Below are 22,569 nucleotides of genomic sequence, written 5' to 3' on the forward strand. Positions count from 1 at the left end.
TCACTCGCTGATTTGAGCTGTCATGATATCGTGTATTGATTGTTTCTTTAGCCATGAGGTTTGCAATTGATATCTGCGGTTGCGCGTTAATTTCCACGTACCTGTTCCTTGCCGCATTGACGCATACGACTACAAGCGTCCTTGGCTTAGACTTGCGGATTCCGGAAAGGTGTTTCAGACTCACGTGATTTGTGCAGCCACAGACGCGTTCAAAATATCATGCTCGCGACGTTGGGCCAGGAGTCCCAAAGCAGTGGTCTAGCTCTAAGAGGCCAGCATACACACATAGCTCTTGTACGAGGCACGCCATCATCCATTCTCGCAGAGACCTTTCATAGCCTTTGCCCGAGCTCAACTTTACCAACCTAACTAAGCCATACGCGATATGGAAACTTATTTCTTTCAAATCTGTAAGGCACATTAAGTGTCTGTCCTCAGTATCCTATTGTAAGTCCATGATCAATGGTTGACACTGCCTACTAAGGCAAACCAGGTACTACTAGTGCAGTGGCTTTCCAGGTTATCACGTAACTCTCCCCACTCTCACAACGGCGAATCCGAATATTTTTAGCGCCACGTACCCGCATGCTACGCATTCACATGATCCTCTAGCTGAACTTTTATAAACAGGCGCAGTTGGACTAGTCGCGTCGTTGACTCGCGCGGTACTAATGGCTCCTTCTCGCTACGTTGGCGTACTTGCGCTTGTCGCGGCATGCCTTCTACCTTCTGGTGTCCTGGCTCTCTGGCCCATTCCAAGTACACTCGAGACAGGGACAACTTCTCTCACAGTTTCTCCTTCCTTCTACTTTGATGTGCAGGTCGAAGGCGCGCCAGAGGATCTGTATGAGGCGGTCGCGCAAGCGCAATACTATCTTGCAAATGACAAACTTGGGCGCCTTGTCGTCGGCCGTGGTGCAAATGACACTTCCGCTCTTGTTAGTGCAAAGACGCTTTCGACATTGACACTGTCTCTCACGAGCGGGGCGACTGTAGAGCCTATTGCTTCTGAAGCTGTGAAGCCCCTGGGTACTCGTAGCGAGGAATACGCGTTGACAATCCCAGCAGACGGCTCGGCTGCTACTTTGGTGGCGAACTCGACGTTGGGTCTGTACAGAGGGCTCACTACCTTTAATCAACTCTTCTACTACTACGGTGGAGTAACATACACTTTGCTTGCCCCGATTGCCATTACGGACACTCCTGCATATGTGAGCTGATATCTTTGATGTCATCTGCTTGAAACCCACACATGTAGCCTTTCCGAGGATTCGCCCTGGACACCGCGAGAAACTACTACCCCGTTGGAGATATTCTGCGAACTTTGGACGCGATGAGCTGGGTCAAGGTGAGTGCTTTCCTGATGTGTCGTCTTGCAATCGCTCACAGGCTAGATAGATCAACACCTTCCACTGGCACATCACAGACAGTCAGAGTTTCCCGCTTGAAGTTGCGCAGTATCCCGAACTTGCTATCAACGGCGCATACTCTCCGCTTGAAGTTTACACCGCGAGTGATGTCCAATACATCGTTCAGTATGCTGGTGCAGTATGTTTTTTCTTCATCAATATTTTTAGACGCTTATGGCCATCTCGCAGAGAGGTATCGATGTTGTGATGGTTTGTATTTGATAGTCAACTTTACGAAGGGGCCTCATTGTTTTACCAGGAAATTGATACACCCGGCCACACTTCCATAATCGCGGCTACTTACCCCGACTATGTTGCGTGCTTTGATGAAACTCCTTGGGCCACATATGCCAACGAGCCCCCCGCCGGCCAGCTTCGTTTCGCACTTCCCGAGGTTGTAAACTTCACTGCTTCATTGCTTGCAGACATCGCAAGTGACCTGCCTTCATACTACTTCAGTACTGGGGGCGATGAACTGAATACGCCATGTTACGCCAACGACTATCCCACGCAACTACAGCTCAATAGCACGAACACAACGTTGAACGATGCTCTGAACACGTTTACGCAGGCGACGCATGCTGCAATTATCGCCGAGGGAAAGACACCAATCGTGTGGGAAGGTCCGTCCGTTTCTCCTTTCGGATTATGGCACTCGATGAAACCGGCTACTCAGAGATGGTCCTCGACTGGAACATTACACTCTCCAATGAAACTATCGTAATGTGAGCATATTGATAGTATTATCGGGTTCGTCTGATCCAAATATACCTGACAGGATTTGGATTTCTTCCGAGGATGCTGCAGCAGTGGTAGAAAAAGGTTTCAGGATTGTCCAAGCCCCATCTAACTACTTCTACTTGGTTAGTTCCTGTGTTCTTCCTACAGCTAAGATATCCTTATCGTATCATCATAGGATTGTGGTGCTGGTGGATGGCTGGGAGCTGACCCAACTTTGTTCGTTCTCATCATATCGATTGTTCAATCTGAACTGACATGTCTTGGGAGGATAGGAATAGCTGGTGCGACCCCTTCAAGACCTGGTCTGAGGTACTGCCTCATGATTCTTTCTGATGACTATATATCTCATAACATCTTAGGCATACACCTTCGATCCCTTAGCAAACTTAACAGAGGCACAGTACAAATTCGTTCTCGGAGGTAAACGCGCTCGACAAAGTTTCGAGATAATGCTAAATGACACTTTCTAATTCGCAGGCGAGCAACTTTTGTGGAGTGAGCAGTCAGGTCCCGATAATCTCGACCCTATCGTGTGGCCCCGTGCTGCATCTTCAGCAGAGATTTTCTGGAGCGGCAAGCAACCCACTGGCGCCCCATTGAACGTCACAGAGGCATTACCTCGCTTACAAGTCAGTACTACTTCTAGTTCATTGCTCCGATGACTGATCGCACACGAATAATCCAGGACCTCCGCTTCAGGATGGTACAGCGCGGGCTCAAACCCATTGCACTTCAGCCTTATTGGTGTGCAATTAGGCCTGACGCATGCGACCTGACAGCTTGAGAGTTCGAACTTTTACTTGATTTTCGCGAATAGTCGGTAACATTACAACAATGTCAATGCGGCAATGACATTCCGTGGGTCAGGTACTAAACGTTAGGACGCTTTCTCGGATATGAAGGCGGACGGTACGTTCGGCCGGCCATTCAAACTTCACCGACTCCAATGTGCCCGCAACAGTCATGTTAGCTAGAAAGATTGCGTGAGCAAAGATAGGAAATGAATATGCCACGACATACCTTCGTCGCCAACATTGAAATTGAGTGTCTTGAAAGGCAAAGATCCACCATGACCTTGCCTGGGTGGAGCTCCAGGATTAAAGAAACTCGTGAAGCTTGAGCCAACTTTCCAGACAAGCACAACGCCTTCTTCAAGGGACACAGTCACGAGGCGGCGTCCGTCAGGTGAAAATGTACACGCCGCCGGTCGCCGTTTATGTCCTTCGAGAACATACAGCTGCGTTGCTGTCTTTAGATCATACATGATGAAAGCGCCTTCACTCGTTCCGACGGCAAGACGTTGAGTCGCCATGTGGAAGTCGACTGTGGGGAACCTGGTCGAATTACAGGGTCACCATATGATAGAAGTCTATGGAAAGTCGGCTCACGTCTTCACCACATGGCCGATGATCTCGGTTGCACTATCAAGCACGGCGTCCCGGCTCGCTGTGGAATTAGGATCTAGTGATTTGACCACGGCCTCCATCAACCTCGGGAGATTTGGGTACAGAATTAGGGGTCTCTGATGATAGCATTGAACATCAGAAACCCAACGGACCGTTATACAGTCACGACACGCACCTTCCTGATCATGAACGCTACCAGTTGCATAACTGCCTTGCGCTGGTCCAGCGTCTTTGGATTGAGGATGTCTAGCGTAAGCGTGGTCATGAACAAAGGCGTGTTACTCGATGCGATTTGCAAGACTGCCGATCTTGCTTGGGGCCCGATGTTTTGAGCTGGGATAGTTTCCTTGCGTGTATTTGGAGCGAGAGTGTATAATGCGCGGAGCATCGCCATAGCATCGATGTAATGCTGCCATATCTGAAATCCGCGTGCGCATAAGTCAATGGCTAAACCACGGTACGCGGATGATTCGTCGTGCAAATACAACGCGATGGACTTGGAGATATCGATGAGTGAGCTAGGAAGTCATTGAGGTTGGCTACTACGAAGAGAAGGTTATTGTTACCTGGTGGACAATAGACTGTATTTCTCAGCTGCCATGTATCCGCAGATGAATAAAGCGAGTGAAGATTTCGCGGATTCCTTTTCAATGGAAGGCTGCAAGCATGGCACTACATGGATGTCAAATGATTCCTAAATGATATAGATGTGCATCAGCTTACGATGGTGTTGCCATGCATCAACAAGGGCACTGCTCTCTTCATCGGAAAGACGCACAATCCCTGCATCAAAAAGAGTTTTTGCAGCTTGTCGGACGTCATCTGCAAGACCAAAATGCTTTATTCAAAGTTCCTTTAGACGACGGTAGATGACCCACTGGAGGAGTTGAGCCACTGGGTAGCCAAATACGCGACATCCGGAGCTTGGTATGATGCACCTACTACGTGGGCTAGGGAGGTAGAGTAGAATGTTATGACTGTCTGGCAGTCGTGCGACAGCTCTGATAAGCTGATTCAGAGGCGGATGATGCAGCATCAATGAAACACACAAACCTTCGGCAAGTGACAAAGTCCTCAAGACTGAGACGATCGCAAGGACGCGATCGGCAGAAACTTTTGCTGACATTGACCAAACTTGAACAGGGTGATCATGGTGGTAAATGGTGGTGGCAAGTGCACTGGACATAATGTGTGACCTAAATGATTCTATCCAGACGCAGAATGACAATTGACATACGATGCAAATCCTACCGTGCTCGGTGATGGGCTGGTGCCAAGCCTATTTTCGCAGATTTCGTCTATGTCAGGACTGAGTCCGGGCGTCAGTAACACGGACAATACAGCACGAAGCTGTAAAAGTGTAGCGTTTGAAGGGGAAGATGATAGTGATGACGATGACAATGCAAGTCCCGAGGACTTAACGTTTACGGAAGTGTACTTAAGAAAGCGATCTAGACTCAGCAACAGGGTGCACACTTAAGGGAATAGATATCGTTAACACTGCCACATCCTAAAGTAACCTGATGAAATGAAACACGTACATGAAACAGGGCCAGCAGATCCACTAAGCATTGAAATGGAGATTGAGGTCAGCTCCGCCTTGTCGAGGGAGCTTGAGACATCATCAGGGCCTGTACCGAGCCTGCAGTATGTGACTTACATGTTAATCCAGCCACCAACATCGACGAGTTCTTTGGCTTTGTCTTCGGTCGTAGCACGAAGAAACTCGCCAGACTCAATATCCCAGACACGCGCACTCCCATCTGCATAGATTAATACTGCACGGTTGTTGTCATCCCCACCAGCATAGATGCGAGCTATTGGAGAGGATGCTCCAGGAATGAGGTAAAGCCTAGATCAAGTTCGTAAGTCGCAGAAGTGGTATCTGGTCAATTGAAGCCCACATTTCGAAGCCTGCTATCGATACTACAGCAATAGTTCCATCAGCTGAGACGCATAGTAACGATCCCCGTAAAGGTCCTGCATTTTCATTGGATTGTAGCACCTGCGCTACACGCGTCAGAGGTACGATAAACGGAGTAAATCGCGCCTGAAGCTTTAGGGATCTGGTGGATGTCCAATTGAGCCATAGCCCGTCAGTACAGGTGGTATACGCACTCTAATGCCCAGATAGCAATGCCACCATCATCTGTTCCTCCTAAGATATATCGTTCGCCCGTACGGTCATTTCGTATAAGATGCATGTTCAATATCGACGAGGGCAAGCTCATGTCTGATATTTTGTCAAATAGCACATCACTGCCAGATATGGAAGAAAAGGCGGAGAGAGACGCAGATTGTGCTTGGTGCCTTCGCCGCAAAAGGCACGGTAATGAAGTTCGTCGAATGTGGCCATCACCTGGAACCCAGCATTAGGAGGCAGAACTTTGAAAGCGCAATCAGCACCGACTGTAACCCAGCAAGATAAAGTTGAGTTCCACGGGCAGAACAGATGTCAATCTTGCTTCTCCTGGGATGGTACCACTAAACGGACTCTGTACTTTCCACAGTATCCGGTGCTGGGGCTTGGTCGATACATCCTGCCTGGAATTAATAGTATGGACCAAGATCTCCTTCCCTGATCGAAGCTGCCTGAGTGCAAAGACATCGTAAGGGGAGGATCTTGACCACGATAGCACCGATGAAGGGCCGCTAGAAATAGTCATCGTTTGAATTGCTCTGCGATTCTTACAGTGAGCTCTTGACTGCAGAATATGGGGAAATACATACTGAGTACTTATCGACGTTCCAGAAAAAGTAGTTGTAGTGTCATTATCGGCATCAACACACTGCAAACTGTAGTAAGAGATTGTGTCCTGCAACGCATTCCTAATTCAGCGTTTGACTGAGTAGCATCCCAGGGTGTACTGACACTAAGCACCACAAATGCTTCGTCATTCATGAAATGGACACCTTGAACCTTACCCCGGCTTCTGAAAGGAATGGCGAAAGTTGTAAGAGATCCTTCTTGCTCTCCTGCAGTGAATCCCTTGAACAGGTCCTTCAGTTCTTTGAGCAGTATTTGATGAGATCCAAAGACAGACCGTGATATCCGTATTCGACCACACGAGACCTATAATCCTCTCATTCAAACCATCATAACGGGCAGTAATGCCTTCAACCAAAAACTCTGAAGATGAGATCACGGTACCATGGGATTCTTCTTTCTCTAGCTGGACTCGCCCAAGATTACATGTCGCGATTGTGGGAGAGATATTCTCCTGCTCTACTCCAGAATTATGATTTTGACCTGGGAGAGCAACACTCTCGACACTTTTGCTACCAAACACTTTGAACGGGTTTGGGATCGCCAATAACGTATTATCTTCTTGAGAATGAGCCGAAGAAGAGGTGAAGGACAGTCCGCGAGTTCGTATTTCATATGCGGGGATGATAGTCAAACACCGAGTGACAAGGCAGTTTGTTGAGTTAATGTACACTAGCTGAGATGAACCTTCAAAGAAGATAGGATGAATGATACAAAAACAGCAAGGTACGTCCTACCGTCGGCATCATTCCTAAGTAAATCTACTCCAGCGGCTGGCCCATCGACTTGCCATACATCGGAGGCGAGCATCTCTAATCTTGTTGGATGTACACCATGTGGGTCCCCAACAGAAAGCTCAAACAAGTTCAGACGCGCTCTGAAATCACGAGGTTCATCTGCAAGGCCAAATGTTTCTGCAAAAGGAGGCTGCGAAGGTGATGCACATGCCAGAATGAGGTATGTTTGCTACATCGACGTACAAATGAACTTTGCAGAGGCACAAAATAACAACAAAACGACGTACGTCCCACCCGGGCACCATCCGAATCGTCTCCCATTTCCAGAACTGATCCTGATATAATCTTGTGGTCGTACATTGACATGTTGCTACACACGTGCTGTCCCTCATGTCAAAGGCAGATAGATTGCTGGGAGGCTCAATGGTCTAGCAATGTAGGTTGGTGGTGATAAAACGCACCCTGATTCTTGAAGGACCACCAATAAGTTGACTGTCTCTACATACCGCATGGCAGATACTGCATGCCTAGGTCCGCAGGGGTCAAGGATGATGCTTGCTTTAACTGTTCCGCGAGGCGGTGAGCCATCGAAGGGTGATAGTGGACGAGGGGAGGGCGGTGCCGAAGATGATTTCGGGGGAAACGTAGGGGAATTTGTCGCTGAAAGCAGCGATCTGAGATCATCCTTACTTTTGCTCGTACTAGAAGCTCCCGAAGGCGAGTTCGGCAAAGTGCACAGAGGCGTTGGAGAGGCTGGAGCAGGTGACTGCTCTATTACCACTCCTCTATCAAAGCTAGGAAGGATTGAATCTGCAAGAGTGCGCTTGTGCTTGCTGTTGCTCTTGAGTATGTCTTTCAACCGTCCGGGTTCGTCTTCGAAGTCAACGTAATTCTTTGGGGCTTCTACCTGTTCGTGTGATACGCCAGAAACCACTCGAGCTCTGGCGGATACATTGATAAGAACTTGATTAAATGATAACGACGAAGGTGACTGGAGTGATCGAGAGTGCCGACGAGAGTGTGAAGGGGATGGAGACTGAGCGGTGGGTACATTGTGCTCAGGAGGTGGTGTGATAGCAAGTCTTAGACGGGAGTCCGAATTTGGAGTGTTGATAGGGTGGAAGCTGAAGACGTTAATGGAGCCCTTGGAGCTTCCGACAGCAATACGATCCCAACCATTCTCGGCTCTCCAGGATACGAATGAAGTTGTCTGTTCCGAGTTAAAGTCAGACTCAATGAGGTTTATTGAAGGGCCGCTAGCATCCTGAATGCTCGCATAGGCCTGGAATGTGAGAGGAAGGAGCATTACAGTGAAGAGCCAGGACTTGATTCACAACGATTCAAATATCGGGTCATAGAAGAGTCTTGAACAAGTTGCCACTTCGGAGGTGGTTGTTTGATTCTGAAGTCTTTGTCAAACATCTGTAAACAATAACAAACAATTTATAGCTTGGCACGACGCCCGACCGTGTTGGGCGCGATGTCCATCAGTTTACCCCACCATCGATCGATTTATCAAGCTTCGGTGACACCCTCCGGTCCAATCAAGCACCGTTCTGCTTTTCTGGGTTTAAATTTCCTTCGTAGCCACTTCACCGCCGGGTCTGGCCTACATTTCTGTTCGCCTGCCAATGTGGCTCAAGACGAGACTAGCCTCTGCATTTCACCTCAACTCTATACCCCAGATTCGGCCCCGGATAGTAAACGTGTTTCCTTGCAGCTTGGAATAACTTTTTTTATTGGCACCTCCTGCCTCCTTTTCATTGCGCCCATTCAGTTAGTTTGAAATATCTTAAACGATTGTCAGATTTCTAGGGAGACCAGCACCACCCACACGTTCCAGACCATTTCACGTGTGCGTTGCACAAGAAATTGCCGTAACAGACTAACAGTTGTCGTATAGCGCACCCCAAAATTTGTTCCGTCCATCGGATGTGGCGTTCCTTCCAGATGGTTCATCAATGAGCGCTCGAGCGCTCGACGGTATTAGCCGCAATGTTCGGATGAGATTACTCAGTTTAATGACCAAGACCTCATCAAACTGCCTTCTTCCAATTCTATTGGCTTTCGGAGCTTCTGCCGCAGTCAGGCGGAGTCAAGTCGATGATCCGCCAATACTAGACACGATCTTGCACCGCTGAGATCGCACTTCAAAGTTTACCGGCGCACCGCCGTCTACTGATCCACTTTCAGCTCTTCCAGGTTGTGGAGTGAGAACGTTCTCGTTGACAACGGACGGTGACATGTCATAAGACCCTACTGGACCGGCCTGCGATACACCCGTACTGTAACGAACAATGATGTATATAAAATATAGATACATTAGAATGTACTATGTCCTGATAAACCCGCAGTACTTTTGTTTTGATATCCCTCGATCGCGAATAGTAATAAAGTCCAAAAATTAACGCCCATGTTATGATAGATCCTGTCGTCCCCATACATAGCCATCCCGTCATGCGGTGGCGGCGCAGTAACAACTGAACAAATTAGCGGCCGGCCGCGTGTCTAAGGAGATAGTCATGATCAGTGCGGGTGTGGACAGCCTATCAGGATGAGGATTTACACAATCGCATCGCTGTCTAGCGTCTAGTATTGGTTGGTCTTCTGACAGTAATATGCCCATCTTCGCACGACGGACTGGGTGTACGTCTCATATCATGTGCCTGAAAGAACACGTGTTAAAATCTATCTATAAGGATGAATGATAAGTCAAGCGTACGTTGAGCGCTGCAAAGGGATGCGTGGCCCCATGTTGCCTCTGCTTTTGCATGGCATACTCCATCTATTAGAACTGCATCAGCTGTGCGCTGCGCAAAGTATAACTTCAAGAACTTGCCTTCGCTCTACTATGCGACCCTGAATTCGAATAATGCATCATATCTTGTGGCACCGCAGACATGGTCGGCAGGGCCGCCAGAGAGTGGGTCATGGACGGTAATGCAACAAGCTGAGGAGGAGGGGATGATGCAGAGGAATTTGATGAGATCGACCTGTCCGAGTATGCCATCGATGAATTAGAGCTGGTACGCTGGTACTGCATAAGAAATCACGTTTGCTTGGATAAAAATTTGTTACGAGTCAAGGTTTATATCATTCTCGCGAACGCCGGTATTGCCACAGTAGCTTAGCGTTGGCGCGGATATTACCGAACCATGATGCAACTTGACTGGACCATGAAACGGGAATCTTGTCAATATTATGAATTCCCCGTGCAAAGGCGATCAAAGGGCGGAGTGAGGGGCTAGACGTATGCAGCAAAAGCTAACTCGGTTTGAACAAATTTAGGTCTAGGCCACGTTGTTTCATGCGTACTCGTAGTCATTCGCCCTGGAAATGCCGCATCCTATGAAGAATGTTCTGACTCGGAGGTGACAACTCCCTACCAAATCAGGCGGAATACATAAGCATAGCGTGTGTTTCGCAAGCATTTCTATAATACATCCGCCGGGTGTGTATCAGCGTGGCTAGGTCATGTAAACATGCATGTAAGCACCACCAAGGCGATGAACTCACTTGGTGATTACAATTTTTCGTCACGTAAGTAGATCTCAACTGAAAGCATGCTGTAGTACATCATTTATTCTTCCATAGTCCATCGACGAGCAGATGCTGCCCGTTTTCAGAACGAATATTCCACTCATTTCCGTCGAAGGACCACAATGTTCGGTTGCTTCCTGTGCGGAGGATGACGTGCTCTAAAGAAGAGCAGTATGTGTGTAGTTCAGTTGCAAGCATGCGTTGCAGTGAACCTGTATTAGGCAGAGGCGACCATCGTGATACATCGACTTCGAGATCTCGTAGGTTATGCATAGCCAAAAGAGCGTCATGAATCATGCTGCGCTTAAGGTAATGATATAAAGATAAGCTATATAAAAGAGGTAAAGAACTCGACTTACGTGGGGAAAAGTCATTGGTAATGGGATAATCCCAACATAATGAAGGTCAGGGCACACAAACGAGATGAGCTTGATCGCTTCCACCGACAAATCCTCGGGAATATGAATGATATTCAGTGAACGGAGAGTTCGCGAGATGGTAGAAAGATTGGGAATAAATTCCAAAAGTTGCTTGTTAGTGCTTCTATCCAAAGGTATGCGAAGATGGCGAAGGCAGCAAGGAATAGAAAGTAACTGCGTGGCTGAAGCGAGGTGCCCGTCGAAGGTGCACAGGTCAGGCAAGCTACCATCTTCAAATTGTGGAGCATCTTCATCTATACCACCCGAAATATGGAATTGCCTAAGTTTGTTCTGGCTCTCCAGGAACTTTATGATGTGTCGATTCCACGGGAGGCGAAAGTTTGCTTCTCGGAGCTGAAACGGAATTTTTTGGATGTCATTCAAAATCCAAGAATTGGCACGGGCTGGATCATCGATGTAAAGTACGTCCAGACAACGCATTTTCCAAAGTGCTTTCTGTACCATGTTCCAGAAGCGGGCAGGCAGCTCTGTTTGAGTGCGCCTTGCGTTCAGGTAGAGATAGAAGGAGCGGACGTATGGGCCCAGACGTTCCTGCGATACGATACTCTCGCACGCTCGAAAAATGACATTGATATCACCGGACATGATAACCTCGTATAGCTTGATCTCTGCAGATTTCTGAAGCAACTTGCTGGTCAGGCACAGCGCAGTGAGATCGCATCGACGTGTCCAATGGATGATTCGATGACATGCTTCAGGAGGCAGTGCCATTGTTGTTATATTTGACATCAAATACCAGCTGCTACTAATCGCGACAAACGTTGAAGTCGCGTGTATGCATGTCAGCTAACCAGCCCCACCTCGACACTGGAATTTACGTACGATGGGACTGAAATTTAAAATACGATATCCTCCGGATGGACCAAGGTCCAGATGTCTAATAAGGTCCAAGGGGACGTCAACCTGGCTCCGGATGTGGCAGGTCAGAAAATGACAGTGGCATAATAAACAATTTCACCTGAATAAACGGTTACCGCTGTGATGATGTATCCGGAAGATCGCCCAAGAGGATGAGTAGTCGTGATCAAGAGTGAGAGCAATGCGTGGCACTGAAGAAGGAAGACAGACGGACCCAAGAATCGAAGCCACACGTTTTCGTCCTTTGCAGACGATTTCGTAACCTCTGCACGCTTTTTGCTTTCTCCACTCACTGGACATTTCTGCATCCAAATCATGATGGCTGTTTCGCGCTCAGATCTGCTAGCTTGGTTGAACGAGCTTCTCCAGCTGAACTATACCAAGATTGAACAATGTGGTACCGGAGGAGCCTACTGTCAAATCCTTGACTCCATCTATGGTTCGTGCAAGCCTCATCATCAACTTCAACCAGATCACTTTTGGAGGTCGGCTTGTCATGATTTCTAAAGCTATTTTTCAGGCGATCTTCCAATGGCGCGAGTCAAAATGAACGCAAAGCACGAGTACGAATTTGTCGCAAATTTCAAAGTCATGCAAAACGTCTTCAAAGCAAAGAAGATTGATAAGGCGTGTTTTTCATCACGCCAACGCGTTAATCAAACTCACTATTCGTTCTTCTAATGTAGCCCATACCCATCGAAAAGCTCGTCAAATGCAAGATGCAGTGCGTTGATTTATGGAGCCCACAATGTTGTTACCCGAACTGACCATGTACGCATCATCAGGGACAATCTAGAGTTCTTGCAATGGATGAAGCGATTCTGGGATTCTAACTACGGCGGACAGGGCTATGACGCGGTTGGACGTAGGCGTGGTGCACCAGCTGAACCACCAGCGACCATTGCTCCGCTTTCGACTGGGGCGCGCAGCGCAAGTGCCGTTCTGGGCGTCGGCGGTCGATCCGGCGGAAAGACGCCTATCAGCGGACATCGGGCAGGCTCTACGCAACCCAATGAAGCCATGCAGGCATTGCAGACCCAACTCCGCGAGATGTCGACGCACATGGAAGGCCTAGAGAAGGAAAGAGACTTCTATTTTGCAAAGGTATGCCGGCACCCATCCTATCGGACACACGATTTGACGTTTGTACAGCTTCGGGATATCGAGATCCTCGTTCAGCAACAAACAGAGACACTGGAGAGTCAAGGCAAGGAAGATGACAACCTAAAAGAGATTCAAAAGATCCTCTACTCAACAGAGGTAGGCACCACCTCCATAATGATTTTCATCTTTCTTTTAGCTTATCCGAAATTCACCGGCCTGAGCAGGATGGGTTTGAAGTTCCCGACAATGCTCCTGTCGATGAAGAGGAAACTTTTTGATCATGCATACCGCTGGAGTGTAGGAAGAAGTCTTCATGTCATATCCTATGATATCACCTTTACCCTCAAAACCAAGTGTTCATCAGCATTAACTTCTCATCTTGCACATTTCGTTGTTCCGTCCTCTGTCGTTCCTTATAATCGGAGTCTACCTAACTGCGCTCCTGCACTTAGCTCTAATATTCGTATCTTTACGCATTTGTGGAATCTCTCGTTCTTTGATAAAGAAGTTAAAGTTACTAGCGGCAGTTTCAAAGGGTCAGCGCCGTAGGCTCAATGCAATTTTCAAGGTATGCTGCAATCTCTTTACACAAAGGAAGAGATAGCCAGTCTGGTCCGAGCTTCCATATGATCTGATCTATTACATAATGGCATGCAAGACGGCTACAAGTACAACAATTAGGGTCGCGCTGATCTACGTGGATTTCTTTTCAACTTCTACACGGATCGCTGATTTGCCAGTGTCCTCGAAAGATTGTACGCCGCGGAAATGAGGGTCACATGGCTATACAGAACTGTGAACACAAGTCAGAAAGAACGAACGAGAACGTACGTGAAACCCTGGACGGCATTTCCAAGCCTTTCAAAGTAGCAGGAATATTTCAGGACCCACAGCTCGAAGAAGAATTGAATTTCACATACGCATCGCCTGACTCCGAGATTTCCTCACTGCACAAGCCCACGTGATTTAAATACAACAGGAAGTCCTTCATCACGTTCAGTACTAGTATCGTTGGACCTAATAGGTTCGAGAAAAATAGAACACACCTCAAACATCGCCACAGCACGCTGCAAAAGTGGCCTCTCGTACTCGCCGGCACGAGTCAGAGCCTCGACGCACCACAGCGTACAGAGACAGAACGTGCCTTCCTCACCTCCTACGCCATCATCAGATTTATTCACATCATACCGGTAGACGAGGTTCTGGTCCACAGTCAGCATGTTAATTGTGAAATCAATTGAGGTGTGACTCACATTAGAGGTCAATCCTCCCCTTTCAGGCGTCTTGAGAATCTGCTTGAGTGTGCTCACAAACCGTGTGTCAGACTTCATGGACATATTAACATTAACATTCCCTGAACAGACAGTATAAGGGTTTAAAACATACCGGCGTCATGAAAAACACGAGGGGCATAATGAGCACCGATGAATCAAGCACGTCTGTCTCTTCATAACTCTGCCCGAAGACCTGCAGGTCCTTGTTCCATGCCTTGTGCATGATTTCTTCGTAAAGATCATCGCGTGCGGTAAGCCACTCTAGGCGGCGAGGACAAGGGAGAGAACGCTTGTCCGCCAGGCGAAGACCTGTGCAAGTGCATGTTCATCAACATGTGAGTGCACAATGTGGTCCGTGACTCGTACCTCTATCAATTGCAACCCTGTAAAGCCAATCAACATTGCTGTGTCAATTCGGGACTATGTGACATACCAGAGCATAATCTTCCGTACGACATATTAAAATTGTCCAGTTTAACAGTAAAAACTCACCTTTGAGTACTGACAACAAAAGCATGAATCAGCGCCAGCTTTTCTAAGTAGCGGTGGGAATACACACTGTGAAATGGCGCTCCTTGCCCCGGACTTCCCTGCAATATGGACATTGACACTTAGCCTCAAAACACTCCTTCCTGACGCGTACTGACCATATGGATCTGTGATACGTATTCAGTCATCGGATAGTTGGAGAAAAGATATGAGGCGCACAAGTCGGGTTTCTTGTAGTTTGCGACAACGACTACGAAGCATTGGTTGTGCGTCGGAGAATAAAAATCATAAAAGACGCACAGTCTACACTGAATGAGAGCCGAATCAGTAGCCGTATGCAACCGTCACCCCGAATACTCACAGTTCCCGAACCAATACCCTTCAATCAAATATAAGCTAGTCAGTGTGGCCGCCTATGGCCTGATCAAATACGCACCATGTGTCATATGACTTCCAGGGTAATTGAGATATTGATACCGATACCACAAAGAGTATTAGACAAGACTCACCAATGGTCTACCGAACTGAAAGTAAATAATATTAGATGGACTTATGTTAGATTGGACTACCAACACACCTTCTGTCCGAGGTAAATACAATCCATCCTCCACTATAATCAGTGTTGACCAACTAAGGAGTATAGGTGGAAATTTACAATTCACCGTAAATGTCCTGTCAGCCAAATCAACGTCCGAGAGTATACCGCAGCTACAAACAATACGTACCAGTTGGACATGATCAGCCGCGCCATTGCCAATACTTTGGGCATTAGTCAGATCACGAGTGCTACGTAGATGATAGACGGGACGAACCGAACAGGCTTAGAACCTTTGTGTCCATCAAGATGGAGAAGCTCTATCTCCTCCAGATCTTTGCCACCTGCAGAAGGGCGATCAGAGTCACCTTGTGAATCGCGTCATATTAGAAATACCATGGATCGTGTACCTTCATGTACAATCAGATTACGAAGTGATCTGAGAGAGATCAAAAACGTACATAATCTGTAAGGAACCATCTGGGTTCTTGTTCTTCAGCCGCTCAAAGATGAAGTCCATATACGCTGTTTATGAACGAGGTCAGCGCGGACTGATCGCAACGCGTAGGGAACAGACATTCCATTAGCCTCCTGAGTGAACCCCAGTCTAATCAGAGCATATAGTGTGAACGAAGAGTCACGAATCCAAGAGGCCCTGCATGAGTGGTACGACATGAATCATCGAATTATGAGGAATACTTGATATATACATACCGGTAGTCCCTATATATCGTATGTTAGTGAGGAAATTGAGGTACGTGAAGAAGGATAAGCGTGCCAATTTCTAGTCCCGCCGATGTATTCGGGCAAGCTGAATGTCGGGCTCGCGACAATGGCGCCTAGACGTAGAAGTAATGTTAGCACTTGGATACAGAAAGGCTAGACGTGCACGTAAGACGGAACACGTGCCAGTGGGTTCATATATGAGCAACTTTAACGCCAATGCACTTCGGTGCACAGCCTCCTTCCACGAACCCTGGTAGGTGGATTTCCTGACCCAAGAGTTCCAGTAATTATTGGTAGACTGCAAGGGCAGATGAGCAGGTAAAACAGAAACTAAGCGATATTCAAGCAAGGGAACGTACGACAAACAGATGGTCGAGGAGTTCCTACAAAGGGAGCTTCAGCAAGCTCAAAATTTGATGGTCACCAAAACCCACGCTGGTCATGACAGGATCATCCTTTGACCTCATCTTGTGTGCACCCGCCATCAGCTCTACTTGCCATGAACGCCAATCTAATATAGAATGACTAGAAGTGCTCACTCTGATAATTAACTCCTAGCAGCTCTGCTTGCTCTTCATTTATACCCGACCCACTGTTACCTTTATGCTCAGGCGCAATCCGCAACACAAACGTCACCCGCTGACCCTCTACGAGCGTCAATTCTGTCTGTGCGGCCAAGCCCAGGTGACCCTTTGCACTGAGATTCAGGGTCTTCAAAGAAACCTCAGGTACAGGGACATTCTCAAGCAAAGACTCGGGAAGGAATCGCAAGTCAAGCGTGAGCGGGCTATGCGCCGTGTTCTGAGCGCCCGCGCCCTTCTCAAGATATGGGGAGGCAGCGGGCCTCGAAGTGAAGACGACTTTGTTTTGTTTGGAAAATTGGAGTGGAATGGTATCGTCGGGGACAATTTGGGTAGCGTGGGGGTCCCGAGCATAGTTGAAGGCGGGAGCGCATTCGACGCGCAGCGGGACAGTACCGCGGACCACCTAACAAGTAAAGATCGTGATAGAAAGCCTGAGTAGGATGTTGGAGAGACTCACCTCGACACGCCTGACGAGCCAAAACATTAACGGATGCGTAGATTCGCCATTCTCTAGGCGGGGAAGGAAGTCTGGATGCATGCGATGAAATTCCGCAATTGTTGGTACAATTGACATAAGAGACTTACCGGTGACACTAACTACGCCCTTCTCGTTGAGAAACCTGTCCATGTTCAGCCATGATTCGCATATGGATAAGGATAAAAACATACTTGGTCTGTAGCACGTTTGAGCTCGGCAAGTAGTTGTGCTTGGTGCTGAAAGGAACGGTCGGTGTGATGGAGAAATGGCCGCCCTACCATAAGCCTCATTAACGATCAGGAAACCCCCCTGAATACTATGATAAAGCCCAAACCTTGTTTTTGTCCAAGATCCGTGCGAAGATGGACGGGGGAGTCGAAATTTGGGATACAATAACTCTCGACTGTGCGGGGATATGCATTAGATAAATCACGTATGGAGGAACTACAAAGCTCCGGTTGAGCGGGCCCCGGCACTTGTTCAAGCCATCCGACTTGGAACCCGCATCCTTCTTGTCCCAAACCATTTGAAACTAGAACTAATACTCACTTGATCCATCAAGACTGACCTACACGAACATCGGGAATCAGCAAAGAGGCTCAGAATACACGATCTGGTGGCTTAACGCACCAGAGCAGCAGTCCTCAGATTACCGATCCTAGTAATAGGGTCTTATCAGAACATGGGTACGACGTCGATTAGGAAGCTACGTACAAGCCATGGTCGGCAATAGGGATGTAGTCACGTTCAGTGCTTGGATTTTGAATGTTCATGGTTATGGACTATAGGAGGCAGGTTGACTTTACTGCGGAAATTTACAGTTAGCTAACTTAAGTACGATTGACGGTTGTCGCTTCAGACCATTTTTACCCATCGTCGCATCAACTCGTGTCTTGCATGTTCACACTCAAGACAGATACGTACGTAATATCCTCCGAATATTGGGACTCTAGGCCTGGACCTTGTGCATTCCGCATACGATAAAAATACAAAATAATTACACCATACATAGCATTGCAAGACCCAAAGCGCAATTTTCCCAGTCGCAAAACTTAGAAAATAAGGATACGAGGGTTGCATGCATGCGACTCGCTACACTCTTACGCAGATGTTTCGGTTTATCTTGAGCCTGCAAGCTAGAATAAACAATGACCCGATGATGATGCTTGATCCCGATAGCCCAATCATTCCCATGTATGAACCATTCTGGGATTGAATAAGAGCTCCTGCGATGGGTCCACCGACAAGCGAGCTGGAAGAATTATAGTAAGCAGAGGTCAAACGAATCTAACCAACATCTTACGGGATGGATATAAGTGTATACAGTGCACCTATTCGAGACCCAATTTCTTTTATATCTGATATCTGTGCGACGCACGGAGTAACGACGGATATGAATGCACCGGATAGAAAACCATATACCGCCGCAAAACCCATCACAGCGATCATCGTCTTTGCAAGCATCCAAAAGATGAGGCACGAGAGGCCTGCCGAGAAGGAGGTGGGTATAAGGAGGTTGAATCGCCCCATCTTGTCGGAGAGGATCGCGGGAATAATGCGGCCAAATACGCCTCCAGCATTCATTACTGACAGAACGTAAAACGCAGTATTCTGAGAAACCAGTGCTCGATCCTCGGCGTAGCTTACGATGTAGAAGAATGGTGTATATATACCTTGGTTACCCTTGTTAGCTGTAGCCTCGCGAAAGGATTTGTTTTCTTACCGAGGCAGATAAAGAAGGATCCAGTAGCGAGCAGCATGAAGCATGCATCCTTGAACATCTTGATACCTATCCACCCAGAGCATTTCTTACAACCCTCTTTCTTTACGGTAACAAGGGCTACAACACAACATGCCGCAGAAAGTAACGCCGATGCTCTGACCGCCCATGCATAACCAATGCGCAAGAAGAGTTGGCGGAGCACAATGGGATAAATAACACCACCTCAACGGATTCAGTTGGATTGGACAGACAACAGTGGACTGCTCACCAACACCAGAGCCAGCAGCTGCAATACCAAGAGCCGATGCACGGTACTTATAAAAGTGAGTAGATACCGCTGCTAAAGAGGGATAGAAGCTGTGCGATAAACTTAAACATAGACGCGCAGCGCTCAGGAAGGGACTTACAGTGATGCAGCACTAAGGCCAAAGAAGAAGCCTTGGAACAATAAGAATTCATAATACTTTCTGGAGATGCTTGTCATCAATGTGCTGAAAACCAATAGCAATGTCCCGAAGAGCATGACGGGCGACGGCCCGTAGGCGTCAAAGAGGCGTCCTATGGGTCCTCCCTAGTCTCATGTGATGTTGAGCAACGACGACCTTAACTGGCCAATGTAGCTTACCATGAAGAAGAAAGTCCATAGCTGAAGGGATCCGACCCAAGAAATACTGAATTGCGAATGACTAGAAAGCTGATGATTCGAATACCACGACTGATATGTTCCGAAAGCATTCATGTGACCGAACGAGCAGAAAAGGGCCAGAAATGCTCCGAAGACAGCCAACCAACCAGCCCATCCTCCCTCTCGTTTTTCCATGTTTGTGGGCAGTAAAAGCGCGTTAGGAGGTTGCAAAGCACTGTGTCGATTGAGGTTTTCATATGCAGTCGTCTCAATGCTGGGCCCTCGAAACGACGAGCAGTCCGCTTGCTTCTCCACGTCCTCCATAGATGATACGATCTAGCTCCACAACGAGAGCCGAGGCAAGATGGGCAGAGAAAGAAAGGTGTCAGCAGACAGCTACAGGCGACTGATCGTGTGCCCGTTATAAAGGACTTCCTGTACGGAAAATCAGAACACCGTTTTCGCAGGCTCCCCCGAATATACCGGATGAAGTGAGGCAAATATCTTATTGAGCATGGAGAAGGAAGCCCGTAATTTCGGTCTTCAGCGCGGAACGTGATCGCACGTAGGCATCGCGGCAAGTCGGTTGAATGATGGTGAAAGCCGTGGTTCATGAACACGAGTCTCCGCAGTGCCGACTTGGGCTTCATTGCCCAGTGCCCATACGCACGATTATCGATAGATCGAGATAATCGAGTTATCGGAAAGAACTGATTGTATCGGTACACAACCTATATCTTGACAACAGCATGGCGCCTTCGGGCGCCTCCCCATGGTTCGTCATAACGATGCAATCCAAAGGGGGATTGATGAAAGATAAAATTCTCCTTTCTCAGGGTAAGCACTAACCGCCGCATAACCTGATGGGTACATGGAGGAGCACCAGGGACCGTCTATAGCGGAAAGGAGCCAGAATAGAGTCATCCGAAGGCTTCGGAGATTTGGTCCTCCGCTGCCAAAGTTGGAACAATGAACTTCCTTTGGAGTGCCAAGGCGGAATTTGAATTCTGAAAGGTTATTTTCTCACTGCTGGAGCGAGTAAGATGGATAAGCTGTCGTACTGGCAGCAAAACCAAACGTGAATTATCTCCTTAGTAACTGAGAACGGGATTGAGCACTCCTCGGAGGGACACGCTGTAGAGTAAGCGTCAGCGTAGAGATCAAACCCACGCCACGGGACACTCAACGGGACAGTGACGAAAGGCAAAATTACTGCGCCAGATCGGAAACGTAGTCGATGGGAACTGCGATCGACTTAGTTCACCCACCCATTGCGTCACTACAATCACTACGCAACTTCTTGGCTTTAAGTTCCCGGTAACGTTTGATGACATTTTCTCTTTCTTCTTCCATCATTGCCTTTTGTGCCATGCTGAGTATCCCCACGACTTTCTCCTTCGAAGAGTCTTTGCCTGATTGGGCACCCCGAGGCAATTTGTCGAATCGTGGCGGCTCTTGAGCAATATCGTTAAGGCGGCGCGGTGCCGATGTTGAAGATACACGAAACTCCTTGGGTTTGTCACGAGGTTGCCGCTGGGGTGTGCTGGCCGGTGGCGATAAATCTAAAGCGTCTGCACGGCTAGGGGGTGTGTTGGTCGAAGGGGGCGGCGATGGATTTGAAACGTCTGCACGGCTAGCGTTATTAATCGTCTTGACCTGTGCAGCAGGCTGGGCGACTCCCTGCTCAATTTCACGCTTCTGAACCCTCCGGACCTGTGCTGATGACTGCTGCATCGCTGTTCTAATGAGCGGCATCATGTTACTCTCAACTCGCCTGCATGCGTGCTTAGTGGTGATACGCCGCAATCAAATTCGTCTGAAACTCACTTGTTAAAATGAGCTATAGTTTCTCCTGGCTGAATCTTTAGCATCTCCTCCTTCCGATTGTTTACATCACTGGCCGGCCGTTTTCGTTTCAGTTGAGGGCTTTCATCGCCGTTGGGCTCATCGATCTTCCGCTTTTTCTCCCTGAATTGAAGACGGATTTTCTCGGCATTAAGGATGCGAGCTACAGACTTTGGCACCGTGTCCTCATTCCCAAGGTGCCTTGGTGGTAGATTGTCGCCTCTTCAAATTTGCTCATGAGTGAGTGAGCCGGAAAGGCATATGTAATACAAACACTTACTTCAGGGATCTCTCTCGTTCACGAACAGTTCGTTTGGCACGTTTGTGCGGCATGTAGACGGCAAAAGATATTGGTAAGGCGAAAAAAATTGGATGGAAGATTTCAAATGACATTGTGGTAAATTGGACAGCTACCGGCGGCAATTCCCATAACGGTGTGTACGCGCCTACAGCCTGGCGCGCTTACAACTTTCGATTTTTTTCTTGACCAGCCCCTTTATTTCGTGCAAGTACTCCCAAGGCCTAAAGTCGTGATGGGGCCTATCAATTGTGGCAAAGTTTGTATGGACGATTCAGTATACTGCCGAAGGGTGTGCGGTTGTAAATATGTGCGAGATGCAAAACCCGATTTCGCGCGTGATGCGAGGGATCACAATGAGTCCGGTAATCGCATGAGTTTTGGGGCACTGTTCTCGTCTTTGAATGTATTGGTTCCGTGTGCATATCTCAAGGTAGCGAATAACGAAATCAATTCAATCTATTGTTCGATGAGGAAGAGGCAATCGCAAATCCAGGCCACGAAACGTTTGTATTACATTCACACAGTAGGTGTGCTTGTCGTAAATATTTACATGATGCAAAAACTCGATTTTGCGCGCGAGGCGAGAGATCGCAACTCGAGTGTGGTAATCGCATTGAGCTTTTGAGCACAGATTCGTCTTCGAGTCATATCAGTCCCGCATGCACATCTCAAGGTAGCGAATGGCAAGGAAATCAATTCACGATGTCAAGGAGGCAATCGCAAATCCACGCCACGAAGCGTCTTTTTCACATTTTAGTACGTTACTTGCATTCACATAGTATGCCAGTGTGACAATCACTCACTGCCGTCAGACCTCGTAGTGTTTGTTGCCACATTGCATCCCAGGAAAGCAACGACCGCTTTCTTTCTATTGAGTCTGCCCATGGAGACAGCAGCCCAGGTGATACAACAAGTTCAAGTCCTTGCACGGACCAATCTTCGTTCATAGGGTTTTGAATAATCATGACGCCGCTTAATTTTCGTCAC

The 22,569-nt window shown here is 47.8% G+C and overlaps 8 protein-coding genes across 8 annotated transcripts; 2 read left to right on the forward strand and 6 right to left on the reverse strand.

Annotated features, from left to right (window-relative positions):
• Positions 1-237: 237 nt before the first annotated feature.
• On the forward strand, positions 238-2,934 carry EDB93DRAFT_1233944 (glycoside hydrolase family 20 protein; the record flags this gene model as incomplete). The annotated part of the gene is made up of 13 exons (XM_041451318.1): positions 238-447; positions 494-1,211; positions 1,259-1,348; positions 1,399-1,548; positions 1,599-1,619; positions 1,669-2,032; positions 2,086-2,134; positions 2,188-2,272; positions 2,326-2,366; positions 2,423-2,459; positions 2,510-2,570; positions 2,628-2,779; positions 2,836-2,934. The coding sequence occupies exons 2-13, from the start codon at positions 672-674 to the stop codon at positions 2,932-2,934; spliced, it is 1,689 nt and encodes a 562-aa protein (XP_041302219.1). The 5' UTR covers positions 238-447; positions 494-671.
• EDB93DRAFT_1179251 (uncharacterized protein) lies at positions 2,564-8,459 on the reverse strand. The gene is made up of 20 exons (XM_041450612.1): positions 7,522-8,459; positions 7,348-7,471; positions 7,061-7,289; positions 6,601-7,010; positions 6,429-6,545; positions 6,287-6,372; positions 5,967-6,235; positions 5,675-5,915; positions 5,461-5,622; positions 5,217-5,408; positions 5,098-5,168; positions 4,794-5,031; positions 4,610-4,734; positions 4,435-4,557; positions 4,280-4,378; positions 4,123-4,228; positions 3,732-4,074; positions 3,539-3,672; positions 3,171-3,484; positions 2,564-3,120 (listed from the first exon to the last, which is right to left on the reverse strand). Exons 1-20 carry the CDS (start codon positions 8,364-8,366, stop codon positions 3,014-3,016), a joined length of 4,335 nt encoding a protein of 1,444 aa, XP_041302220.1. The 5' UTR covers positions 8,367-8,459; the 3' UTR covers positions 2,564-3,013.
• Positions 8,460-9,483: 1,024 nt separating this feature from the next.
• EDB93DRAFT_71553 (uncharacterized protein) lies at positions 9,484-10,281 on the reverse strand. Its single transcript, XM_041457196.1, has 5 exons — positions 10,139-10,281; positions 9,900-10,091; positions 9,783-9,845; positions 9,627-9,726; positions 9,484-9,568 (listed from the first exon to the last, which is right to left on the reverse strand). Exons 2-4 carry the CDS (start codon positions 10,068-10,070, stop codon positions 9,643-9,645), a joined length of 318 nt encoding a protein of 105 aa, XP_041302221.1. The 5' UTR covers positions 10,071-10,091; positions 10,139-10,281; the 3' UTR covers positions 9,484-9,568; positions 9,627-9,642.
• Positions 10,282-10,636: 355 nt separating this feature from the next.
• On the reverse strand, positions 10,637-11,769 carry EDB93DRAFT_1094702 (uncharacterized protein; the record flags this gene model as incomplete). The annotated part of the gene is made up of 2 exons (XM_041446624.1): positions 10,637-10,903; positions 10,960-11,769. 2 exons carry the CDS (start codon positions 11,767-11,769, stop codon positions 10,637-10,639), a joined length of 1,077 nt encoding a protein of 358 aa, XP_041302222.1.
• Positions 11,770-11,913: 144 nt separating this feature from the next.
• EDB93DRAFT_1108298 (microtubule-binding protein) lies at positions 11,914-13,280 on the forward strand (the record flags this gene model as incomplete). Its single annotated transcript, XM_041447828.1, has 7 exons — positions 11,914-11,962; positions 12,236-12,337; positions 12,419-12,549; positions 12,585-12,622; positions 12,684-13,002; positions 13,051-13,158; positions 13,227-13,280. The coding sequence occupies 7 exons, from the start codon at positions 11,914-11,916 to the stop codon at positions 13,278-13,280; spliced, it is 801 nt and encodes a 266-aa protein (XP_041302223.1).
• A 438-nt stretch (positions 13,281-13,718) lies between these two features.
• On the reverse strand, positions 13,719-17,861 carry EDB93DRAFT_1243218 (glycoside hydrolase family 15 protein; the record flags this gene model as incomplete). Its single annotated transcript, XM_041452115.1, has 27 exons — positions 13,719-13,785; positions 13,834-13,860; positions 13,923-13,987; positions 14,049-14,204; positions 14,256-14,327; positions 14,389-14,585; positions 14,643-14,659; positions 14,834-14,932; positions 14,985-15,015; positions 15,271-15,289; positions 15,343-15,370; positions 15,421-15,437; positions 15,491-15,524; positions 15,578-15,644; positions 15,778-15,825; positions 16,059-16,139; positions 16,210-16,324; positions 16,386-16,409; positions 16,461-16,516; positions 16,566-17,013; positions 17,068-17,138; positions 17,196-17,230; positions 17,280-17,362; positions 17,457-17,491; positions 17,638-17,656; positions 17,719-17,746; positions 17,803-17,861. The coding sequence occupies 27 exons, from the start codon at positions 17,859-17,861 to the stop codon at positions 13,719-13,721; spliced, it is 1,998 nt and encodes a 665-aa protein (XP_041302224.1).
• A 109-nt stretch (positions 17,862-17,970) lies between these two features.
• On the reverse strand, positions 17,971-20,201 carry EDB93DRAFT_71547 (MFS general substrate transporter). The gene is made up of 6 exons (XM_041457195.1): positions 19,437-20,201; positions 19,219-19,382; positions 19,080-19,168; positions 18,812-19,033; positions 18,392-18,761; positions 17,971-18,340 (listed from the first exon to the last, which is right to left on the reverse strand). The coding sequence occupies exons 1-6, from the start codon at positions 19,758-19,760 to the stop codon at positions 18,181-18,183; spliced, it is 1,329 nt and encodes a 442-aa protein (XP_041302225.1). The 5' UTR covers positions 19,761-20,201; the 3' UTR covers positions 17,971-18,180.
• Positions 20,202-20,696: 495 nt separating this feature from the next.
• On the reverse strand, positions 20,697-21,614 carry EDB93DRAFT_1243220 (uncharacterized protein; the record flags this gene model as incomplete). Its single annotated transcript, XM_041452116.1, has 3 exons — positions 20,697-21,210; positions 21,264-21,503; positions 21,562-21,614. 3 exons carry the CDS (start codon positions 21,612-21,614, stop codon positions 20,697-20,699), a joined length of 807 nt encoding a protein of 268 aa, XP_041302226.1.
• Between the last annotated feature and the right edge of the window lie 955 nt (positions 21,615-22,569).

This window comes from Suillus bovinus (assembly GCF_016758785.1).
Source record: "Suillus bovinus strain UH-Sbo-P2 chromosome Unknown EDB93scaffold_101, whole genome shotgun sequence".
Classification (NCBI taxonomy): domain Eukaryota; kingdom Fungi; phylum Basidiomycota; class Agaricomycetes; order Boletales; family Suillaceae; genus Suillus; species Suillus bovinus.